We start from the raw sequence: 22,172 nt of genomic DNA on the forward strand, positions 1-22,172 counted from the left end.
ATTTTTCTTCCTCTTCCATCTTTTAAGAACCCTTGTGATTACACTGGGCTCCCCCCCTGGATAATCCAGGCTACTTTCCTGATTTTAAGGTCAGCTAATTAGTAAACTTGATTCCATCTGCAACCTTAATTCTCCCTTGCTGTGTAGCATCACACACAGGTTCTGGGGATTAGGGCATGGACATCTTTGGGAGGTCATTATTCCCACCAGCGCACTCCCCTCAACCTTGCCAAGCAGCAGCTGGCGTGCACGCGCGCACACACACGCGCACACACACGCACACACAACATGCCTAAATACTCCTAAAGAGGAAATTTGAACAATGAGCTCATTCATATCTACTGGCTTCTGCATCTGTTACATATGGTCCCTCCTCTAAATAAGGCTGATTTTTACTTTTTCAGACATTAAAGATTCACTGCTTGGTGATTTTTAATCTTATATTAAGTTGGAAAGGCCTTAACCCAATTAGGAACAGCACGTCGCATTCAGATGTGATCTCAAGCCAGTTCTTTCTTTATTCCCATCGATGTCAGCCGAGCAGAGCCCATCCTGCCTGCTCTCTCCTGGAGCTGTACTCCGGAGGGTCTGCCCCAACGCCCCGCAGCCACATCTACAGTTTTCAGAGCTGCTTCCTAGCAGTGGAAGTGTTAACTGCATGATTAAAGATCATGAGAAGAAAGAAATATTTTATATTTTTAAAACCGCACAGTTATCAATCTTTATTATAAAAAACATATGTGCCTCCCGTTCTGCAGTAGACGTGTTCCTCGCTGGGTATATGTAAATCAAATTCTTTATAAATTGAGTCATATTTTAAATGCACTAGGGGAGCTGCCTATTTAAAGGGATCCTGCTGTGAATCTTTTTGTCAAGCCAAGAGGCTGTTTGTGATGCTAATTTTCACCCCTTAATTCGTCTGCTTGTAGGTGCAGATTTTCATAAAATCCCCCCAATTCACAAACCGAAGCAAGGCACACCTGTATCCTATATTTCAAGGGTATCTTTTTCATAAGAGCTCAGAAAGCTGTCAGGTGGATTACCTCATTTATCTTCCAACATTCTTCCAAAGGAGTGTAGGGCAGTCATTATTATCCTCAGAGGAGGTGTAACTCTCCCTAGCAGCCACTGCCTTGCAGGAGGCCCCATGAAAGGCGAAGGCTGCTCAGCTGAGAGCCATTTATTTTCCAATTAACAACAGGCTTGGGAGGAGTGCTTGGGGAGGTTTTCTTTAGAGCCCAGAGTGTTCCTTTCGCTACTCTTTGTCACTACTGTCCAGAGAGAAACTGAGGAACAAAGAAATTAAGTGCTTTACAAATGTCTGAAATGTCTGTTGAATGCCCACTCTGCACAAGACATGGTGTTGGAGTTGGGTGGGGTAAGCGTTCAAGATGGCCAGCAGGGCCTGACCTAGAGCTGACCACACAGTGTGGGAGACAGGCGGTGCTAATGACGGCACCTAGAATGCAGCATTGGGAAACGTCAAGGCCTTCAGCTTGCCCACAATTATCTTCTCCCAAGGATTTTATAGATATGACCTCATTTAATCCTCACAACACTATAAGGTAATGTAGGCTTTGGTTTTACTCTCTGTAGCACAGGAAAACTTAGAGATTGGTGATTTTCCGAAAGTCAGACGGCAGGTAACTGACAGAGCCAGGACTTGGATTCAGGTCTGTCTCATTCCAAAGCATGTGCTTCACACGTCACTGTTATTGAACATAGGCGCAAGCAGTGGGTTGTGTGGGTATAGTGGCAGGAACAATAGATTCTGACCCTCCGGATTAAAGAAACTCCCAGAGAAATGCTGTTTGATCCAGGCCTTGAATGGTGAGAAGGATATCCATAGAGAATTGGGAAAAGAAACTGGGCAAAGGCATGAATGTATATGTGAGTGGTCTGGTGTCCCCAGGTTACAAGAGAGCTATAATAGGGCTAAAGAAGGCTGAGAAAGAGGTAGGGGCATATCATAGAAGGTTTTGAATGCTTCTTTAAAGGAACTGAAACCCTTTCCCACAGTGGCGGGAAGCCACTGAGACTTTTTGAGGGAGGAATCAAATTCTCTATGGAAGACAATTCTGTCATCAGTGTGAAGAATAAGTTTGAACCAGAAGACCAAATCTTGATAGATAATATTCTCTCCTCCAACAGAGAGAAAACAAAACCTGGTAGACACTGCCCGAACCCCTGGTGAAAAAAGGGGCGGTCAGAACTGGACGCGATGTTGTCCAACTCCTCGTTTCTTGCCTGTCCTAAGCTGTATGGCAATAAGCTGGGCTCCCGAGGCACCTCTGAGGCATGAGAGGCAAACGTAATCATACTGAACTTCATCTCTTCTTCCAAGACACAAGTCTGTTAGACTACCCACACAGAGTTCCAAGGTCTTGGAGCTGCCAAACCAGAGAAAGAAGGTGGAAAAGCTGGTGGGGTTTGAGGCCATAAGAAGCCTCAGGTCCCCTTTCCCCATCCATACCCACCCAAATTTATAAATCTTTTTTTTTTTTTTTTTTTTTTTTTTTTTTTTTTTTTTGCGGTACGCGGGCCTCTCACTGTTGTGGCCTCTCCCGTTGCAGAGCACAGGCTCCAGACGCGCAGGCTCAGCGGCCATGGCTCACAGGCCCAGCCGCTCCGCGGCATGTGGGATCCTCCCGGACCGGGTCACGAACCCACGTCCCCTGCATCGGCAGGTGGGCTCTCAACCACTGCGCCACCAGGGAAGCCCTATAAATCTTTAACATCCACCCTTCAAAGCATCTGTGCAAGGTCGTGAAGGAGGAGTAGAATTGGAATAAGGTGTATGTTTTCTCTCAGTTTCTATTTTTTGGCCTGCAGCATAATTCTTCCATTTGTTAAAGACCTTGGGGCTCCTGGAAGAGAGGAAATTTAAGAATAAAAGCCATTATAATCGTATTGCTATTAGCAGTAGTGGGTTTGGCATGAGGCCTGGGCCACCCAGACTCCAGAGGCCTAAGTGACTAAATGGGAGGCTCCATCTGACTCGGATGGGTCTGATCTGTCAGCGAGGGAGGTGCTGAGAAACCTCCCCGACACACACTGGGAATGCTGGGGGCAGGGGAGGTGTGTTGCAGGGAGTCGGTGGGGGGAGGCGGTAACAGGGGATATAACCAGCTTCATAGGTCTCTGGACAGTTCAGAGCAGGTACCACCTACAAAGTGAATTCTGGGGGCAGGAGGCCCTCCTACTCACTTGCCAAGGTGCCGCCCCTCCCTGCCCCAGGGTGCTGGACTCCCACCCCATGAGACAGAGGTTTTAGTCCTTTGGCTTCAGGCCATGTATACACTGCAAATTTCCAGCTCTGCATCCCCACCCAGGGGGGGTGGTGGTGGTTAAATTCACTAGCCCTGGATATCTCCAAACCCTTCTTTGCAGAAAGGCCCTCGGTACGGTACGTAGAGGGAGAGAGTGTGGGAGAGGGCACAGACGCTGGGAGACAACTAGACTTTCCTGGGTCCCCACTTTGGATCGAGGCCAAGTCTGCTCCAAGCAGCACGTGGAGGGAGGCTTTGCCCCTTCCACCTCCCCAGAGCAGCCTGGACCACCTCCTGCCATGATGTCTGTTGTGCAAAGGCAAGGTTTGCACCTGGTGTCCCTACCAGAACTGGAGTGCCCTGGGAGAACTCCTAAGATGCCCTTGCTGGCCCAGGAACCCAGGACTCAGACTGGCCTGCACATTGAAAGCAGACCCAAAGCACCTACAGTGATTTTCCAAACACTGAATCTGGTTACTCTTTAGACAGTAACAACAACAACAAACTACTGTTTATCTACTGGGGTACGAGGTATGAAGTAAGAAATAGAGACTTGGAGGAAGCATTTCAAAAAACCAAAATGGCCTAAGCATGCCCCTGCCAACTTCTAGTTGCAAGCCTTCCCAGTGGAGGCCTTTGCTGAGTTACAACCACAGCTGTGGCCCACATGGATGAGTGCCATAGCTCCAGGGTCCCACTTCTCCTGTTGCCAAGCCCTGTGGGGCTGGAGCAAAGAGGCTGAAATAGAATGTGGCAAGACTTTCAAAACAGACCTTCTCCCCCAGCATCACAGCTGTCAGAGCCTGTGTCCCACAATGGTCGAGAGCTAGAAATTTGCACTCAGACCTGGATTTGAATCCTACTTCACCACTTCCCAGCCATGCGATTGTGGGAAAGCGACCGGACCTCTGTGAGCCTCATTTTCCTCATCTGTACAATGGGGCTAATAGTAGTATCTTCCTTGGAGTTTTAATAGGATGAAATAACATATGCAAAGCACTTAGCACAGTGCCAGCATATAGGAAGTGTTCTGTACATGGACAGCACTTTCCATCTTTCAAAAAGAATGTGTTGAAGAGAACAAACACATTGTACCCAAGGGCTCAGTCTGCTGCTTTGCTGATCTCTAGAGCCTGTGGAAGGAAGGCCTTGCTACGCAGGATGGGGACCAGTTCTGATTTCCCTGGAAGACCTCTGAGCTATGGACTAAACCTTGGTTTGGGCTCTTGTTTCAAGGAGGAAAGAAAAAAAAACGCAGACGAAATTGATGAGAAACAGGTGGGCACTTTTGTTTACTCCACACAGCTGGAAGAGTCCACGTATGACCACAGGCTATGGATCTCGGCCAGTGAAGAGCACTAGGGATTTCCAAGGAGCTGCAGGTATTCCCACTCTGCCTCAAGCCATGGCTGCACGAGTATCGCAAGGCAGGGAACAAGGAGCCCCCCTGCCATTAACTCCATCACAGTGAAATATCAAGAGTGAACAAAGAACTTGGGCCAGGAACGATCTGGGTGCCATGTGCTTACTGGATAGCTATTTTGGACCCTCAGCTGTATTCCCGGATTTCCTGACTTGGACATTCTAGTAGTCATTTTGAGGACCATCCCTCCTGTTCGTCTCACCCAGAAAGCAGAAACTCATTAGATGGGGCAGAATTTGTGCCTTTCTCCAGAAGAACACATCCAGAGACCTTTGTCTTCTTAGTGGCCACCTCTCCCCTCCCCCAAAGGGTATTTCAGAAAGGAATTTACCAACATGAAAAATCTAAGACTATAGTAAGGAACCCCAAATAGGAAGCAGGTGATGTTGGAGCCAGACAGACCTGGGTTCAAATCTTAGCTCACAACTTCTTTATTATGAGAGGCCTTTCACAGGTTACTGAACCTAGGTGAGCTCGTCCTCTCATCTTTAGACCAGTGCTCTAGTCCAGTGGGTCTTGAAATTTAGTCTGTGTCAGAACCACCTGGAGGACTTGTTAACACGCAGATTGCTGACCCTACTCAGAAGGTCTGGCGCCTAAGCATCAGCCTTTCAACAGGTTCCCAGGTGATGCTGATGCTATGGTCCAGAGACGGGAGTACGCTGAGAACCACTGCGACTAACTGTTAATCTGTATCAGAGCCTTTGCTCACTTGGGAGAGACAGGAACATAGCAGGAAAGACATCAGAGTTCGGTGGGCAAGAATCATGAGGGCTGGGTTAGCCCCTCTTCCTCTCACTAGCTGTGTCAGTTTTCTCAGTTGTAAAATGAGGGCAATGACACCCACCTTTCAGGTGAGAGTATAATGGGAAGATAAATATGCAAGTGGCTCGTAAAGTATAACATGCTATACAATTGTAAAGTACTAATTAAATATGAGGATTATTCTAAGGGTTAAAGCTCATAGCGCACGGAGAGGTCTGTAGTGCAGTGACCGGCACATAGTGGGGCTCAATAAATATCAATTAAATGAAAAAAACCCAATACCTAAAAATAGCCACTGACTCCATGCCAGAGATTTAGGTCTCTGTCATACGTTAAACAAAAAATGGTAATAAAGTTACAACACATGAAATTCATATTCCAGTCGTGGGTGGCGGAGACCTCCTTCTTGGCTTCTGATCCAATTCATTATTCAAATCCTTTTACCATCGAGTGCTCCACTGCTTAATGTGGAACCAACTGTGGATCTTGATAAGAGGAAAAGACTGGGCTCTGTTTCCACTTTGCTCTTGGCAGTCCTCAGGCCTCCAGGATAACTTTCTTACAAAATGAATAGGGTTGGCTCCCAGAGAGACCAATCTAATCTCATCTTGTCCACTCAGAAGATCCGTATCAAGCCTTACAGACTGTCTGACTGCAGTAAGGGGCACCTAATTCCATCTGGATTTGGACCAGTGTTTAAATAATCAAGTAGGGGACCATCAGCATGGTAGAAATAGAGAAGCAAAAATATAACTGGCCCACTTTTTAAACACTGTTCTTGTCTACAGTTTTATTTGAGAAGCCCCCGTATGAGAGACAGAAACAGAGCACGAGTGAGAAAGCAAGAAGGGAGTTTAAAAGTCCACCGCCTCCTTTAAAAACACATATGAAAGAATCAACATCTTGCGTTTTCACTGTTTTACGGGCATGACGGTCTGATCAGATAACCATGCTCTGCCAAGAGACCTAATTACCAGTCCTCTGGAGAATTTAAATTACTTTTAAAGGAAAAAAAGAAAAACTCTCTGGTTACTCTTGGTTGAATAAAATGTTACTTATTTCCCCTCAGCCATTTTCAGAAAGGCTCTGCTCACTTCAAATGGAATTAATGGTGAGCTCTGTTACCCAGACAAGGTACACTTCAGCCAGTCAGTTTCGAGAGATGCTTAAAAAATATCGGTTTCTAACACGTAAGACTCTGAAAACACGCTGCATTGTTTTTTTATATCTCAGTCTGGCTGTGTTATTAAGGGAACACCCAGAATCAGTAAAACAGATACAAGTTGAATGTTATTGCCACAAACACTATAAATAAATCTCTAGGGATGCTATGTGAAATACCCTGATGTAGGCCAAATTGGTTCATATTTGCGAAGTAAAACCAAAGGTCGGGTGCCAGATCACTTGGGTACTGGAGGTCTACCTAGGCCAGATTCTAACACTCAATTAGATACAGGTTAAAGCTTTCATTTGCTACTTTTTGCTTTAATTTGCTACTAAAGAAGGTACAATCTCTTCAAAAATCACAAATTGAGTGTTTAGGTGTCAAGAAATTCTTTGATGTCAAGTTTCTACTAAGAGACTGAATGATTTAAATTGGAAAAAAGGAAGAAAGAAGGAGAGGGAAAGGGAGAAAGTGAAAGAACTGAACTGTGGTTCTAGAATCCCAGGATAATCAGTCTTGGATCTGCCTGACTCCAGCCTCTCAGTGGACTGCTCAGGGAGAGGAATTTCTTAACATCCTTATAGTTCAAACTATGTGTCATTATGGTTCCTGTTTATTGGCAGGGAGGAGGGGTAGTACTTAGCAAAAAATCTGGACAGAGTCAGTCTTACTGTACTTAGAGCTCATCCTGTTTCTTTTCCAGCATCACCGTTAGGCTGACAGCTCTAGTAATCTAGTTGCCCAAACCTTTGACTGAAACCCTAAAATGAAAATTAATCCAACCAGGTTTTCTCTATTTCCCTATAAACTCTCTCAGTGATAATGATGTGAAACATTTTCAGGCATGACATTAATTTTGAAGCTTCATCTTTAGGGACGTCACACAGATAAGGGAGAGGCTAAAGTTGATTGGTGTGTTTCACTAGATGCCTTTGACATCAAACCACAGGGCAGTACGGGTGCTTTTAGGGAAATTCTTTGCCAAACCCTAACCCAAGTCACAAGATCTGAATGAGCAAAAAGAGGCATGGGAATGAAGCATTTAACAGTGAGACAGTGAATCCTGTCTTTGTGGTGCAAGGTTCTCTGGGCAGACACTGGTCTGTTTTATAAACTTTCACCTGGAAAACAATCACCATTGCATAATTGGGGCAAAGGCAAAGGATGTTGAGCATCTGTATAGATGCTGTTTTGCAAACCCAAATATTGCCCCCATTCTCCATTTACTGATCACATCTCATCTGTCACCAAATGTTGGGGTTTCTGGCACTGAGATGCATCTGCTTCTCCCCAACCTTATCACCACTTCCTTGACAACTGCAGTAAACTCCTTAGAGGTTCTCATGTCCCCAGCTTTCAGCCCGAGAGCACGTTCTCTACACTGCTGCAACGATCTTTCAAAACTCAATAGTCGGGCTTCGCTGGTGGCACAGTGGTTAGGAATCCGCCTGCCAATGCAGGCGATACGGGTTCGAGCCCTGGTCCGGGAAGATCCTACATGCCGCGGAGCAACTAAGCCCGTGCACCACAACTGCTGAGCCTGTGCTCTAGAGCTTGCAAGCCACAACTACTGAGCCTGTGCACCACAACTACCAAAGCCTGCACACCTAGAGCCAGTGCTCCGCAACAAGAGAAGCCACCGCAGTGAGAAGCCCGTGCACTGCAACAAAGAGTAGCCCCTGGTCGCTGCAACTGGAGAAAGCCCGCACACAGCAACAAAGACCCAACACAGCCAAAAATAAATAAGTAAAATAAATAAATTTATATAAAAAAAAAAAACAAAACTCAAAAGTGACTACCTCATCCTCTGCTTACAACCCACACAGGTTAAAATATGAACTACTTATCTTTAGCACTCAAGACTGAAAAACCTCCTTGGGGAAAACGGCAGAAAAACACAGTAAGCTCCCCAAAGGACACAGCCCTCAGGTTCCTCTGCTCTAAGGAAGGGATAAATCCTTGAATGTTTAGATTAAACTAACTTTTGTGGGTTAGGCTGGCCCACATGTATGTTGGTTCCACATGGATTTCAAACAGCCAGCTTATAATGAATTCTGAGAATACAACCCATTTGTTAGATTGGGACCACAAATAAAGCATTGTTTTATTTGTCTTTCTCATTGTTTAAATGACTTTGGAATTAAAATGTAATAGAATTAAAAATTATGTCTGAAGATCAACAATGTCTCTCACAGTAAAACCTTATCATTTTAACCTACGAACCCAATTAGGCGTCTAGAGAAGTGTGAGGACAGATTCATTTGTCATGAAATGAAGCCTGTCGTAGGGATGAAGATGGAAATCTACATTTTAGAGCAAAGTAATAGGTGCTAGGTGTCTAAAACTTGATTACCTGAGTGAGGTTGGTTCTTCTGCTATTTCAAGGTTATAACTAAGAGATGAAGCTCTTAAGTGTTTTACGAGGTCCAGGGCACTGGGGGTCGGTGCAGGTTATGTATCCTCAACCACAAAAAGAGGTGGTTTATCAGTAAGAATGAGAGTTTTGCACGATGCTTTGTATTTCTTCTTTACACCCTCTCTTCTCAACAAAGGCCATGCCTCTTTTGTTCATCTTTCCTATTCCTCACGCCTAGCGTATGTTAATGAGTGACTGAGTGGATACACACTGCAACACAGTAGGTCCAAATAGGTGGTTCCTCATCTTTTGCTTTCTTATTTAAATGTTAGCACTTCTTTAACACTTACTATATAACAGGAACCAAGTAAGTACTATGTTTACATATATATTATCTCAGTCCTCAAACTAACTGTTGATATGTGTTATTCCCATTTTGCAGATGAGACAGTTCAGACGTGGGGAGGGTTAATTTGCTCAAGATCAAAGAGCTAGTAAGTGGTGGTGCTCCAGAGCCCATATTCTAACCACCATACAAACTGCCTGTTTCTCACAGCCAGTCATAGAACTCTCTATACCTTGTGATTGCATCTTTCAAGTGACTTTCAGTTCTCCAGTTACGAGAATCTCCAGAAGCGATGTGTATATGGTGAAGGACTGGGGGAAAAGGAGGCAAGTACTGACTCCTATGGAAATATGGGAAATCAAATAAAGTCTGAGACCTGTTTTCAAGGTAAAACGCAAAGATAACAAAGGTTTACAAAAATGGATATGGTGATCTCACCAAGCTGGTCATCTGGTTTTGAATAAACATAGGACCAAAAGGTGGGAAGAAAGGAGTAACAACTAGCCAACTATTAGGGATGATCTTTTCATGAATTCCCATTGTCCTTGTTTTCAGACCAAAAAATAATCTATTCAAGGGACTTAGTATTCTCTCTCATAGAATGAAACAGGTGAAAGGAAAAAAAAAAAATCCTCGGACATTTTTCCTTTTGCTTCCCCCTCACAGGTCTTATGAACTAAATATATTATCAAGAAATCCAGGGCTTCCCTGGTGGCGCAGTGGTTGAGAGTCCGCCTGCCGATGCAGGGGACATGGGATCGTGCCCCGGTCCGGGAAGATCCCATATGCCACGGAGCGGCTGGGCCCGTGAGCCATGGCCGCTGAGACTGCGCGTCCGGAGCCTGTGCTCCGCAACGGGAGAGGCCACAACGGTGAGAGGCCCTGCAAGAGCTAGTGATGATAAGAGTACAGTGAAAATATGCAGGTTCAGGCAACAATGATTATGTACTAAGTTTATTTTTCAGATATCCCCAAACCTTGGAATTCTAACATGATTAATTAATTTATAACTAAGGCAAATGTCCTCTTTTCTCACAGAGTTGAAAGAATGCAAATCATTTTACTCCAGGTATCCTGATTTTATTATGTGTGTGCTACTTTGCAGTCCACAGTGTCCAAGTATAATAATATGTGGACACAGCGACTTCTGGAACAAGCAAGCTGTCCTTTAGAACAATCAGCCACCCCCCTTTTCTCATAGAAAATTTGTAGGTGGAAACAACAGCAGGTATCAGAATGAAGAATAGCTATGCTATTCTTGACGTAAGTAAAAGGCATTGGTAGGTTATCAGTAAAAAAGTAAAATTCAGGGGCTTCCCTGGTGGCGCAGTGGTTGAGAGTCCACCTGCCGATGCAGGGGACACAGGTTCGTGCCCTGGTCCGGGAAGATCCCACATGCCACGGAGCGGCTGGGCCTGTGAGCCATGGCCGCTGAGCCTGCGTGTCCGGAGCCTATGCTCTGCAACGGGTGAGGCCACAGCAGCGAGAGGCCCGCGTACTGCAAAAAAAAAAAAAAAAAAAAGTAAAATTCAGTGGTATTCAAAAATATTTATAAAAACATCTTCTCTAAAGTGACAACCAGTATTCAGCAGGGTCAGAAGGGCAGGTCACCTTCCTGACAATAGTCTAACCCAGCCTATAAAAGCTACCAGCTATTAGTCTACCCTGGGCCAGCACTTTGCATCTACCTTGTGCAACCTTTACAAGGATACTGTTCTCTCCACTGACTGAAGTCACACTGCTAAATGCAGGTCCATTTGACTCTCAAATCCATGCTCTCCGTTCTGCCTCTGTGGGTACAGACCAAATTCCCTGTTTAGACACTGTTCCACTGAACTGGTATTTTATTCAACCCAATATCATACGATGCTTGCTTAGAACAATGAGTCAGTGGCTGAGAACTGGAAATCTATGTTAATTGAGAGTTTCTCCTTTAAGGGTGAAAAGCATAATTATCAGAAATGTGTATTCTCAAAGAAATATTATGGACGTGTCTAAACTGCAATAAATGTTAATCAGATTAACTTTTTTCTTTCAAATTTCCTTTTTATTCTAAGTTGATAGCCCTTTCCTCATTTCCTTTTTAATTCTAATTAAGAGTATATCCTAAGTATACCTTGTAAATCTTCTATCTGAAATTTCACTGCCAATGGTGGAGTACAAAGCAAAAAGCAGCAAAGGCCTGTCAGTCTGCAAGTCACAAATATGCCAGAAAACCACAACAGACCAGTGATGGTGCGTACCTCTCTGGCGGCAGTGATATCTGAGGGTTAAGTTGATGACGCTGAACACTGGGTCCACTTGGAAAACATCCTTCAGCGTCAAGGCTGCGGAAGAAAATATTAAAACAGGACACCAAACCATTTTTGCCCTTCCCACTGAGTGTTTATTTTATAGCTTTTGCATCAGGTAATCAATTGAAACACTTCAACAACAGAAAGCTGGCAGAATGTTAAGGAAAAGGAGTGATTATCTCTCCAACAGATGTGACAAAATGGTTTCAAGTTGGAAACAGTATTGCATAAATGAATCAACTGAACAGGGGAAGGGGAGAGAAGAGAAAGCAGAGACAGAGAAAGGAGTGAGCATCTTCCAACATGGATTGTGAGGAAAAAAGGCACTCTTCAGCTGTCTGTGTACTTATAAGATAAAAGTCAAAATATACAATCCATGTTTGTCAAAATTACATTTGACACTGCTTTAGGGATGCTCATACACCTGACTCTCAATAGAAAGCTGAAGAAGCTGTCTGAAAAATAAGACAGCACCAGTGTGTCTAAACCATAGGCTTACCAGTGATGTGTTTTAAAGAGATCATCACCATCAGGGTCCTTTTATAAATAGTACTGGAAAGGTCACAAAGCTGCATGAACTTAAACTGTAGAATAAATCTAACTGATCGCCCATTTCATTCTTTAAAATTCCCACTCCAGGAAATCAGAAAGCAAGCTCCACTCCAGAGGAGCTGAATTGGCAGTGCATCTGAAACAGGGTTGCTTTTTCCCTCAAAAGGCTGCCTGAGCAGCAGTTTAGTTGGCATCATCCAGCAGCTTTGCATAGCATAAATGGATGCAAAAATTTAACAGCAATTGCCTTGCTTCCTCTCAAAGCAAATAGCACTAATTTATGAAGAGTCAAATTTCCAACTCATGAAGTAGAAGCACCTGGGCCTCTTAAAGACAAACTTCATAAAAGGTTACAATACCGGGTGCTTCTCATAATAAAGGATTCTAGGACCGTAGGTGTGTTTGAGAATGATCAATGGGAAAACCCAGAGATGGTTTACACAGATGTTCTCTATGTAGAATTTGAATGTAAATTAAAATACCAGCTATGCATTTGGGAACCAGCCTTTAGTTAAATTCTTTAGAGCTTTTAGAATTTTTATTTCATTTTATTAGAAAAAGAGAATCATTGTCTACAAACTATCTTCTTTCTAACTATGCAAATACAATGAGCAAATAATCTGCAATATCAAAATACTGTTTGTAAATCACTGATGGCACAAACAATTTTAGGAATCTCTGATAGGACATAATATTGAGAAAGAGCAACAGTGGACTTCAAATTATAGGCATTAATTGAATTTTAAGAATAAAAAATAAAATGCAAAGCTTAAAAGTCAGTAAGTTTTTCTCTGATTTTCAGTAATTTAAATCCAATCATCAGGAATTCAGAATCACCCAATATGTTCAAAGTTGCACAAATGCGTATGGATGATAGAAAAGTAATCCCCATGCAATATTTTAAGTGTTGCTATCAGATATATTTAAGTGATACTTTACAGATTAAAGTTGGGTAAAATCAAAATATATCCTCCCCATTACATTTTAAAACAGTCACAATAATTTATCAACAGTTGCCATTTCACAGCAATTAGAAAATAGGAGTTGATACAAGTTGAACAAAAAGGTACTTTTTCCTCTTTTAGGAAATAAACATATATAGATATATATATGTACACATACACATATAACATTATCTTTTAAAATTCAAAGTGGTTAATTTGCTTTTGTATTATAAAAAAAAATTTTCCCCTATGTTCAAAATACTGAAAAAGCACAAAGGCTGAAAAAAGAAAACCACATTTGCCACTTTAAAAAAATACATTATCGTCTCAGTGGTTCTATTTATTTGATTATAAAGTTAGGTATTATAAGGACTCTGCACTTGTCAGATTCCTAGGACTGTACTGGACCACATGGAATTAAATCTAACCCTTCCTCAGTCTCCAGGAAGGATACTTTTAACCCACCCTAAAAGATGATAGCATAAATGCCCCTATTCTGAACTGTTAAACCGGGAAAGAAAACACGCCCACCTGGAAACAATCGAAGTCGTAAAAGTTTATGAAACCGTGGGAGAGACTGCCTGAATCACAAAGCTATTCTTTGGATAGAAGTTAGTTTTTGGAAGTATATAAACTCTTTTAGGCCACTAGAGTACAGATTCAAAAGTGATTTCTCCATAAATAATAATCTGTTACAGGGGTTTGTAAAGTACAACCCATGGTCCATATCTGGCATGTCACCTGTTTCAGTAATAAAGTTTTATTGGGACACAGCCATGTTCATTCATTTATGTGTTGTCTATGACTGCTTTTGTACTAGTATGGCAGAGTTGAGTAGTTGTGATGGAGACCAATGGTGTGCAAAGCCTAAAATAGTATTTACTCTCTGAACCTTTATAGGAAAAGTTCACTGACCCCAGATCTAGTGCACTATGTGCTACTCTAGTTACCTAAAAGAGTTGATGCACCTCAAGAGGATTTTAGCTGGACTCCAAGAATAACCTGCATACTAGGGTTCCTTAGCAGACAAATGTCAGATGCCCCATCCTGAGGTGGTGCTTTACTTTGGGCAAGGAAATCATTTGTATATATTCTCAACAAATACCTATAAAAGGTATTAAATACACCAAAAAGAGAGCCAAGTAAGAAAAGTATGCCTGTTGATATTCCCTTAATATTGTCCTATTATTGGGGGGAAAGGGTGCTACAATGACTCTTTCTGTCAACTTCCTTCAGCTTTTCTTTAAATTTGTCTATAAATGTCTTTTGATAAGTAGCGCTCCCTCCTCCTTCTATGCAATTAATAACCTTTAAAGCCACCTGACTAAAATGCTTACATAGTTTGGTGAGGCCTTGTTCGGGGATATTTATTTAAACTAAACCTATTAAAGATTATCCTTTTAGAAAATGTTTCTAAAATTCTTTATCTCTGCTACTCTAAGAAGTGGAAGAAGGTAAAGAATGCACAGGGAGATCAAACTCTGCAAAGTATACCTTAAAAACCAGAGGTATAAAATAGCTACACTTTCTGAATGGTAATGTAAAATAAAAACAGAAAAATCTTCCAAATTTGAAGAGCAAATTTTCCCTTGCCCTGAGTCAGCTAAGGAAATCTTTTTTCAAACAGGGAACCTCCTGAACTCAAGCAGCTGCTCAGGAAACTGTAAGAGTTCACAGGTGTTTCAATATTTCAATAGTTGTTGAAACAGGGAAGATAAAACACCGAGAAGAGATTTATTAAACACAAATTTATATCAAGAGATTAACTGTTTTTTCAACCAGCTTATAGGTGGACCCTTCTTCTTTGTTAAAAAATGAATGGTATGAAACTATATGTTAAAGATGTTTCCATAATACCTTACGTTTATATAGCGCCTTACAGTTTCAAAGTGCTTTCACATGCCATCTCATTTAATCCTCACAACACCCCTGTGAGGTAGGTAGGACAGGTATTATCATCCTCACTGCAGGATGAGGAAACTGAGGCAGAGAGCGATTAAGTGACTTGCCCAAGATCACACAGCTGGTAAGTGGCAGAGCCAGGACAAGAAATCAAGTTTTCTGACTCCTCATCCAGTACTCTTTCCACTATAACTACTGCCCCCAATTATGAATAATGTACTGTGTATCAAAATTGAAAGGTTATTGAAGTTCACTGCAGTGATGTCTTAACAGTAAAGTTAAATGAAAAATACAAGAACAGTAGGTCTGATGGTTTTACTTGACATAATAAAATTGGTGCAAAACCACTTTTTGTCTAATTACTTATAATCTTTTGGTCCAAATACATAAAATATGCAGTATTTACAGCATTTTCCATTTTTTTTTGTAAATGCAATGCTTTAAAACACATTATAAAGCACCTTAGTAAAAATAGTCTACAAGTAAAAGTACAGAAGAAGTAGGAAAATCCTACCCATACCACAGCTCACTAAATGGAGTTATAATATGGACTCACCAATACCTCAGTTTACACCTTTACAAATAACCCATGGAGAAACAAATACTAAACTTACTTTTTTGATATTAATGTGTGGAAGCCTTAACCAAAACTTCAGGCAATGTCAACATTCTTTGAAGTGTTTCCCCAATCTTAGATACTGGGGAGACAGGAATGAGAAATACTGCTTTGATTCTTTTTACAGTATTAATAATGGTTTAAATTGATTTTTAACACTAATCATCACTTTTTTTAAGAAAATTAAAATGACCTACATAAATACGGGCAGTTCCAACTACAGCAGATACAGTCTTAGCAAACGTGATCAAACATTTCAGTGAATTTCATGGGACGTGATTCACAGAAACAAAGTACACATCGCCAAACAGTTAATAACACTATCCAGTAGAGGTGTATAACCCAAACCTCCAGGTGAAGGTGGAAGTAGCAAATGGATTCATCTTCATTGATGGTTAGTTGAAAAAAATGCTTTATCAAAAACAGAGTATCAGAACTTTTTCTGAAATTGTATTTCATTATTTAGCCTTCAATTAGACCTGCTATGTGTTTATTTTAGGTGATGTGTAGGTTTTGTTCAGGCAGGTTATAACTCCCACCAAAATTTAGACAGAAAAAAAAAAAAAGGCTGAAACCTAAACTTCCTAGACCACTGACATGTCAGCCAGAATCTACTTCCTTGACGTCACTCTCTGTATCCTAACTCAGTTCAATACAAATTATCTTACACACCCATCAGCAATCCAAGTTGTGGAGCTGAGAACTAAGGTGAAGACAGGGTCAAAGTTGTAGTTCAAGAATCTAACTGCCACACCTTGTACTCAGTTCGATTTAGGGTAAATCTTTTCATAGAAAAAGTTCTGTGCAAGGATGTAGAGGTCTCCATCTTTTTCTCGTACAGCATGGGCTCTGATGAATTGGAACTGCTCTAGTGCAAACTCATAGAACTCATTCTCCATTTTCCAAATGTCAGATTGCTGTAGTTTTGCAATGGTTTGTTTAGTAGGGAGTTTCTTCTCTGTGGTTTTCCTAAGATGAGATTTCTTTCCTACTTACAAAGGAAAAAGAGAAAAGGTAAATAAATTCTGAGAACACACAAAAGATCAATGCCTGTTTATTTGAAGAGATGGTTTAAGTTAGTATGACACATGGAAGAGCATAATTGTTTTGTCTTAATATCATTCAGGCAAAAACAGTGCCCTAATCATACTAGAATTGTGATTTATTCCTTTGTAATGCAAATCCTTACCCTTGTTAAAGACTTAATGAGATGTCAAATAATAAAAGTAAGAATCGTGGACTTCCCTGGTGGCGCAGCGGTTGGGAATCCGCCTGCCAATGGAAGGGACACGGGTTTGAGCCCTGGTCCGGGAAGATCCCACATGCTGCAGAGCAACTAAGCCCATGCTCCACAATTACTGAAGCCCGCGCATCTAGAGCCCGTGCTCCGCAACAAGAGAAGCCACTGCAATGAGAAGCCCGCGCACCACAACTAAGAGCAGCCACCGCTCGCTGCAACTAGAGAAAGCCCGCGCACAGCAACGAACACCCAATGCAGCCAAAAATAAATAAATTTATTTTAAAAAAAAGTAAGAATGGCCACTTGGTAAAGTGTAGGCTGTCACCTTACATGCTGTATTCTCAAATGCTTGGTGCTCTGACTAGTTCGTTTTTAAACACATGATAAAATACCTATTTTCAAACTTAGTGCTGATTTCTCATAAACTATTCTCTATATCTATGTGTTAAAAGCTAGGGCACATGCACACTCCAGGAAAAGAGTTCCTCTGATTGTATCTTACCAAAGAACAGAAAAAAAAAAATCAGAATTAGACTGGACCAGCACGGTCACTTTCAAATATGTAATACTGTCACAGCTGCTGAAGCATTCTTTTAGGAGCACTGTGACATAGCACAGGATCATTACCAATGTGACTCAGTCTCTCCATCCTACCCCTACCTAAATAGCACTAGACATGTCTAAAGGGTGGAATGTATGGCTGGCATTACTGAATATCACACATTTCTAAGGCTGGCCCTGTAGTTTGTATCTTTCCACTATACCTACAATGCCTTTTAATTATAATCTCGTGCATGTTTATTCATTAAACAAACATTTAATGAATACCATCTGTGTGCCATGTACTGTTTTTGTATTGAAAATGGTGAGTAGAAACAGACAATGTACCTGCCTTTCTGGAGTTTTATTCAACAAACTTCAAATCACACATATTTTGCAAGTGGCAAACAAAGTTAAGGACAGCTTGAAAAAGAAACCCATCCTTATATACCTGTACGATAGAGCTCTGTAGCACCCCTGAAGAACCGGGGCAAAGCTGCCTCCAATAACATGATAAAATCTTCAAGCTCTTCAGTAACTCCCACCAGAAAGTACTCATTAACTAGGTTATATTTGGCTTGATCCATAGCCCACCTGCTTCCTACATTCCTAAAACCAAAAAAAAGGAATAAAAAAATTGGTTGTGAAATCTGCTAAATACTTTTGATGCCTTTGACACTGTATATTATGGAAAAAACAGATAAACACATGTCCATCCAAAGCCTTAATGCCCTTTTATTAACGTCCTTTGGGAGGCACACCTGTTTCTAATTTCCTTTGCCTCTGCCCCCAGTTTCTGCTCAACTACGCAGGGCTAACTCAGATTTTAGTAGAGGACACTTAATTTGAACAGTTAAGAAATGTGTATACATATCCTCCCATCTGATTTAGTATGAGTGCATTTAATTTTTGTTAACTACAGTTGTCCCTTGAACAACATGGGTTTGACCTGCACAAATATCTTTCAATAGTAGATACTACAGCACTACATGGACCATGGTTGGTTGAATCTGCAGATCGAAGGAACCGTGAATACAAAGGACCAACTATAAATTATACCGGGATTAACCCCCGCCTTGTTCCAGGGTCAACTGTACTCTAAACTTCGTTCATTTTAAGAGCTCTCTAGGAAGGTCTAAGCAATTTTGTGTAGCGATTATCTTCATTTAATTTATGAGTTTAGGTTTTTCTGATATTTCTTAAAAACAGAAATAGGATAAGAAATGGCTCTGCTAAGAATCTTTTTATTTTTCACGTTTTTAGCTAATGGCTGTGAATAGAGGTTTGGCCCTAAGTAAACTATGCCTTTGGGTTCTTTCTAGCACTGACATTCCCTAACCCTAATGCCAAGCTCTGCCTTTAAGCAGTGTGATATTGAGCTGACGACTTTGCCTTTCTGAGCTTGTTTTCTCAGCCATTAAAAAGCTGGTGTGGGTGGTGGGAAGCTGGGGAAGCAAACGAGTTGATTTCTCAGGTGCCTCCCAGTTCTATGAATCGAGGAGACATACTGAAGAAGTGTGATTAAAATCTCCTCGGTAATGCCCAATGGAGAGATATACTCTCTATTGCTCTAAGGTAGGGGTGGCAACCTTTCCTCTAAAGAGCCAGAGAGTAAAGCCGGAGATGGGTCTGCAGGTCATATGGTCTCGGTCACTTGGTTACTTAACCCTGCTCTTGCAGTGTGAAAACAGCTACAGACACTAAGTAAATAAATAGATGTGGTTGTCTTCCAATAAAACTATTTATAAAAACAGGTGATGGGCCAGATTTGGTGTCTGGGTTGTAATCTACTGACCCCTGTTGTAAGGAAATGATTAAAAATTGAGAAGACATTCTTTCTAAGCTTCCAATTCTTACATTATTACAGTTGACCTTTGAACAACACGAGCGTTTAGGGGTGCCAACCAGACCCGACCCCCCATTCCCCACTTGAAAATCTGCATATAACTTTACAGTCAGCCCACCATATCCCCAGCTCCACATCCGAGGATTCAGCCAACCACGGATCATGTAGTACTGTAATACATCTTTATTTAAAAACATCTGCATTTCAGTGGACCCGCGAAGTTCAAACCTGTGCTGTTCAAAGGGTCAATTGTATTATGCGCTGATACAATCTATTGAGCAGGGCCTTAAGGTTCTCAGTAATCTAATACTATATCTCAAATAATGATGGAAAGAACAGAAGGCATTCCTTATATCGCTCATGGTTTTAAGGAAGCTACTAACTTTGAATGTGTTCCTGTTTTTTTCTACTTTTCCTATTAAAATGATTGATTAGAACAAATACGTACCATTATTTTTTTAAACTGAAAACTCAGCACATTCTGAGGAAATAAACTCTATTAAAGATAAAATATCTTTATTTTACCTTGGCTTCTCTCAAAGTCAAATCAGTTTAACAGTAAATCCAGGTGAATAATTTACCCACTAAGCCTCTTCTTGATCTAAAATGGGTGGCTCAAACAATAAGCTTAGGAGAAAATGAGGTTTATGAAAGGACCCCTGACCTCTAATTAAGACCACTGCTAGAACATAGCAAGACACATAACACCAAAAACAAAAAAAAATTAAAAACCAGCAACTGAGAAATCATTGCAAGCATGTTTTACATGAAGAATCTTTTTAATGCACTTAAAGGTAACTAAAAACTAGGTATTACTTAATTACATGTTATTTTTGGTCTGGTCTTTCATGAACTTCCTTACACCTAGTCCTTGACTAACACACTCACCCTTGTGAAATACAGATTATAGAGATAATAAATAGATTACTGATTGAAGCTAGCTTTATCTCCCTACCAGCATTCCGAGCTGTGGCCACAGAAGAATGGGATTTGAAGCCAGAGCTTCTCTGGAGCACAGTCTGAGCCGCCCTCAGCTACACATTCATCAAAGGTCTGGAAAAAAGACAAAGCAGCACATGTGAGCCATAAACCCGAGCCTCACCTACCAAGTATCTTAATGTGGTAAGTTATTAAATAAATGGCAGTGGATGGGACGAGTAGTGAATTAAAGTGATAGGTTACAAAAACATACTTGAGATACTGAGCAAAGTCAAACATGGGTTGTTCTCACATCGTTGTTTTATACCAGTGTTTATAAGAATTCTTTTACTATATGAATGGAACATCCCCCAGATAACAACTTATCCTTGAAATTAAGTATTGGTTTATGTTGAATTTATGTATTTATATTTTCTATCCCCTTACCGAAGTAAATTAAATAAAAACAAGGTTAAAGATACTCTTTGTGAAACAATTATTTGAAAAGAATATAAAGTAGGACTACACTTAAGTCTTTTCCCCTTCTCTCATTAAAACAAACAAAAAAATCATTGTACAAAGCAAAAGTGACCCTGGATACTTATGACTTGCATGCCCTCCTCTCCAAATGCATCTGACTAAATTAATTAAAAGGGCAGGAGACTCACAGGTTATGGATCTAAAATTAAATCAACTTCACTTTCTTTAGTACTTACTGTCTGTCACAGGCATTTTTACAGTAGGCGTTATCTATTTGAAATGATATTAAGATGCCAGAGAACAAACTTAAGAGCTCAGGCTGTTGGAGTAGACATCTATAAATACCACCTGTTATTTCTGAGAAGAGAGGGTATGTAAAAGTAGAAAGAGAACGCATACAGAGTCCAGACTCCTGAGTTTCTAGAACCAGGTGTGACCCTATCTTGAATAAGTCTTTATGGCCTCCAAACCTCACTTTCTAATCTACAAAATTAGATAAATTCAAAGGTCCCTTTCAACCAAAAATCTAGTAAGAATAGGACCCCAAACCCTTAGATCTGACTATGGCTAGAGGTATAGTGGAATAATTATCTTTATTCTGGCAACATTTAAGAGGCAACAGCAAACTGCAGCCCACAATTGATTTGCCCATTTCTTTTACAGATGACCTTCACCATGATATAGGAAAAAGATTTATGACTTGGGTTTGAATCTTGAACCCAGAAAAACTTAAATTCTGTGTTAATTTCCTCATATGAAAAAGGGGGACATAATCTTACTTTGAGGAAGAAATAAAATCATGGATCTAAAAGAATCTACCACAAAGAGTGGTTCACTGTAGGCACTCAATAAATGGGATGTGTCTACGTCTGTCTTTCTCTCCCCACCTCTCCTCCCTAAGAGTCAAATACAATGTTCTGTTGGTTCTTGTTCTCCTTGACATCCACAGTGTTGTCTACTTCTTTGAACACTCCCCTTTTTGGCTTTTTGTTGGTTCTCTGTACCTTTCTGAATGTAATATCACCATGTTTTTGTCCTTCTACCAAGTATGGAAACTCAGCTGTCTTCTCTTTACCCACTCCCTTCCTTAGCTTATTCACACTTCCTTGGCTTCATTTATAATTTCTAGGCAAAAGACTTCCAAATTTGTACCCCCAGATCCATCACCTCTTACCTATCTTCTGATACCTAGTATGCCTTTAGATTTGAATTTCCAGTATTACCTCATATTCAATATTTCTGGCAATAGGATGACATTGCCCCTTGTAATTCAGACTCAAGATCTCAGCACATTTCTTTATTTTTCCTCTCCCTCACTTAACATCCTTGAGGTAATGTCCTTCCAATGCATCTTTTTTTTTTTTTTCCAATCTTCCATCAGGATCTTACCATGTCATGTCTCCATTCTTACAATCACTTCCTAATTGGGCTCCCTTCCCTCCCATCCTTCAATCTGCTCTTAGACTACCAGATTAGTCTAAGTAGTCACTTCTAACATCCTCTACTCAGAAAACTT

General features: G+C 41.1%; 1 protein-coding gene across 5 annotated transcripts in view; it reads right to left on the bottom strand.

The window, feature by feature from the left end:
• Window positions 1-22,172, bottom strand: part of HS2ST1 (heparan sulfate 2-O-sulfotransferase 1) — a 227,372-nt gene that overhangs the window by 20,887 nt on the left and 184,313 nt on the right. For 2 of the 5 annotated variants that reach the window (XM_022580914.3, XM_089919993.1), the window contains 3 exons: window positions 20,214-20,311; window positions 17,864-18,021; window positions 11,658-16,623 (listed from right to left, as the gene is read on the bottom strand). In XM_022580914.3, the coding sequence (XP_022436622.1) occupies window positions 16,394-16,623; window positions 17,864-18,021; window positions 20,214-20,311 (486 nt within the window). In that variant the 3' untranslated portion in view covers window positions 11,658-16,393. The other 3 variants (XR_016394809.1, XR_016394808.1, XM_022580915.3) reach the window with 3 other exon arrangements.

Source organism: Delphinapterus leucas, chromosome 1 (assembly GCF_059928025.1).
Source record: "Delphinapterus leucas isolate spDelLeu-1000000601 "Yukka" chromosome 1, BTC_Dleu_Yukka2, whole genome shotgun sequence".
Lineage (NCBI taxonomy): Eukaryota > Metazoa > Chordata > Mammalia > Artiodactyla > Monodontidae > Delphinapterus > Delphinapterus leucas.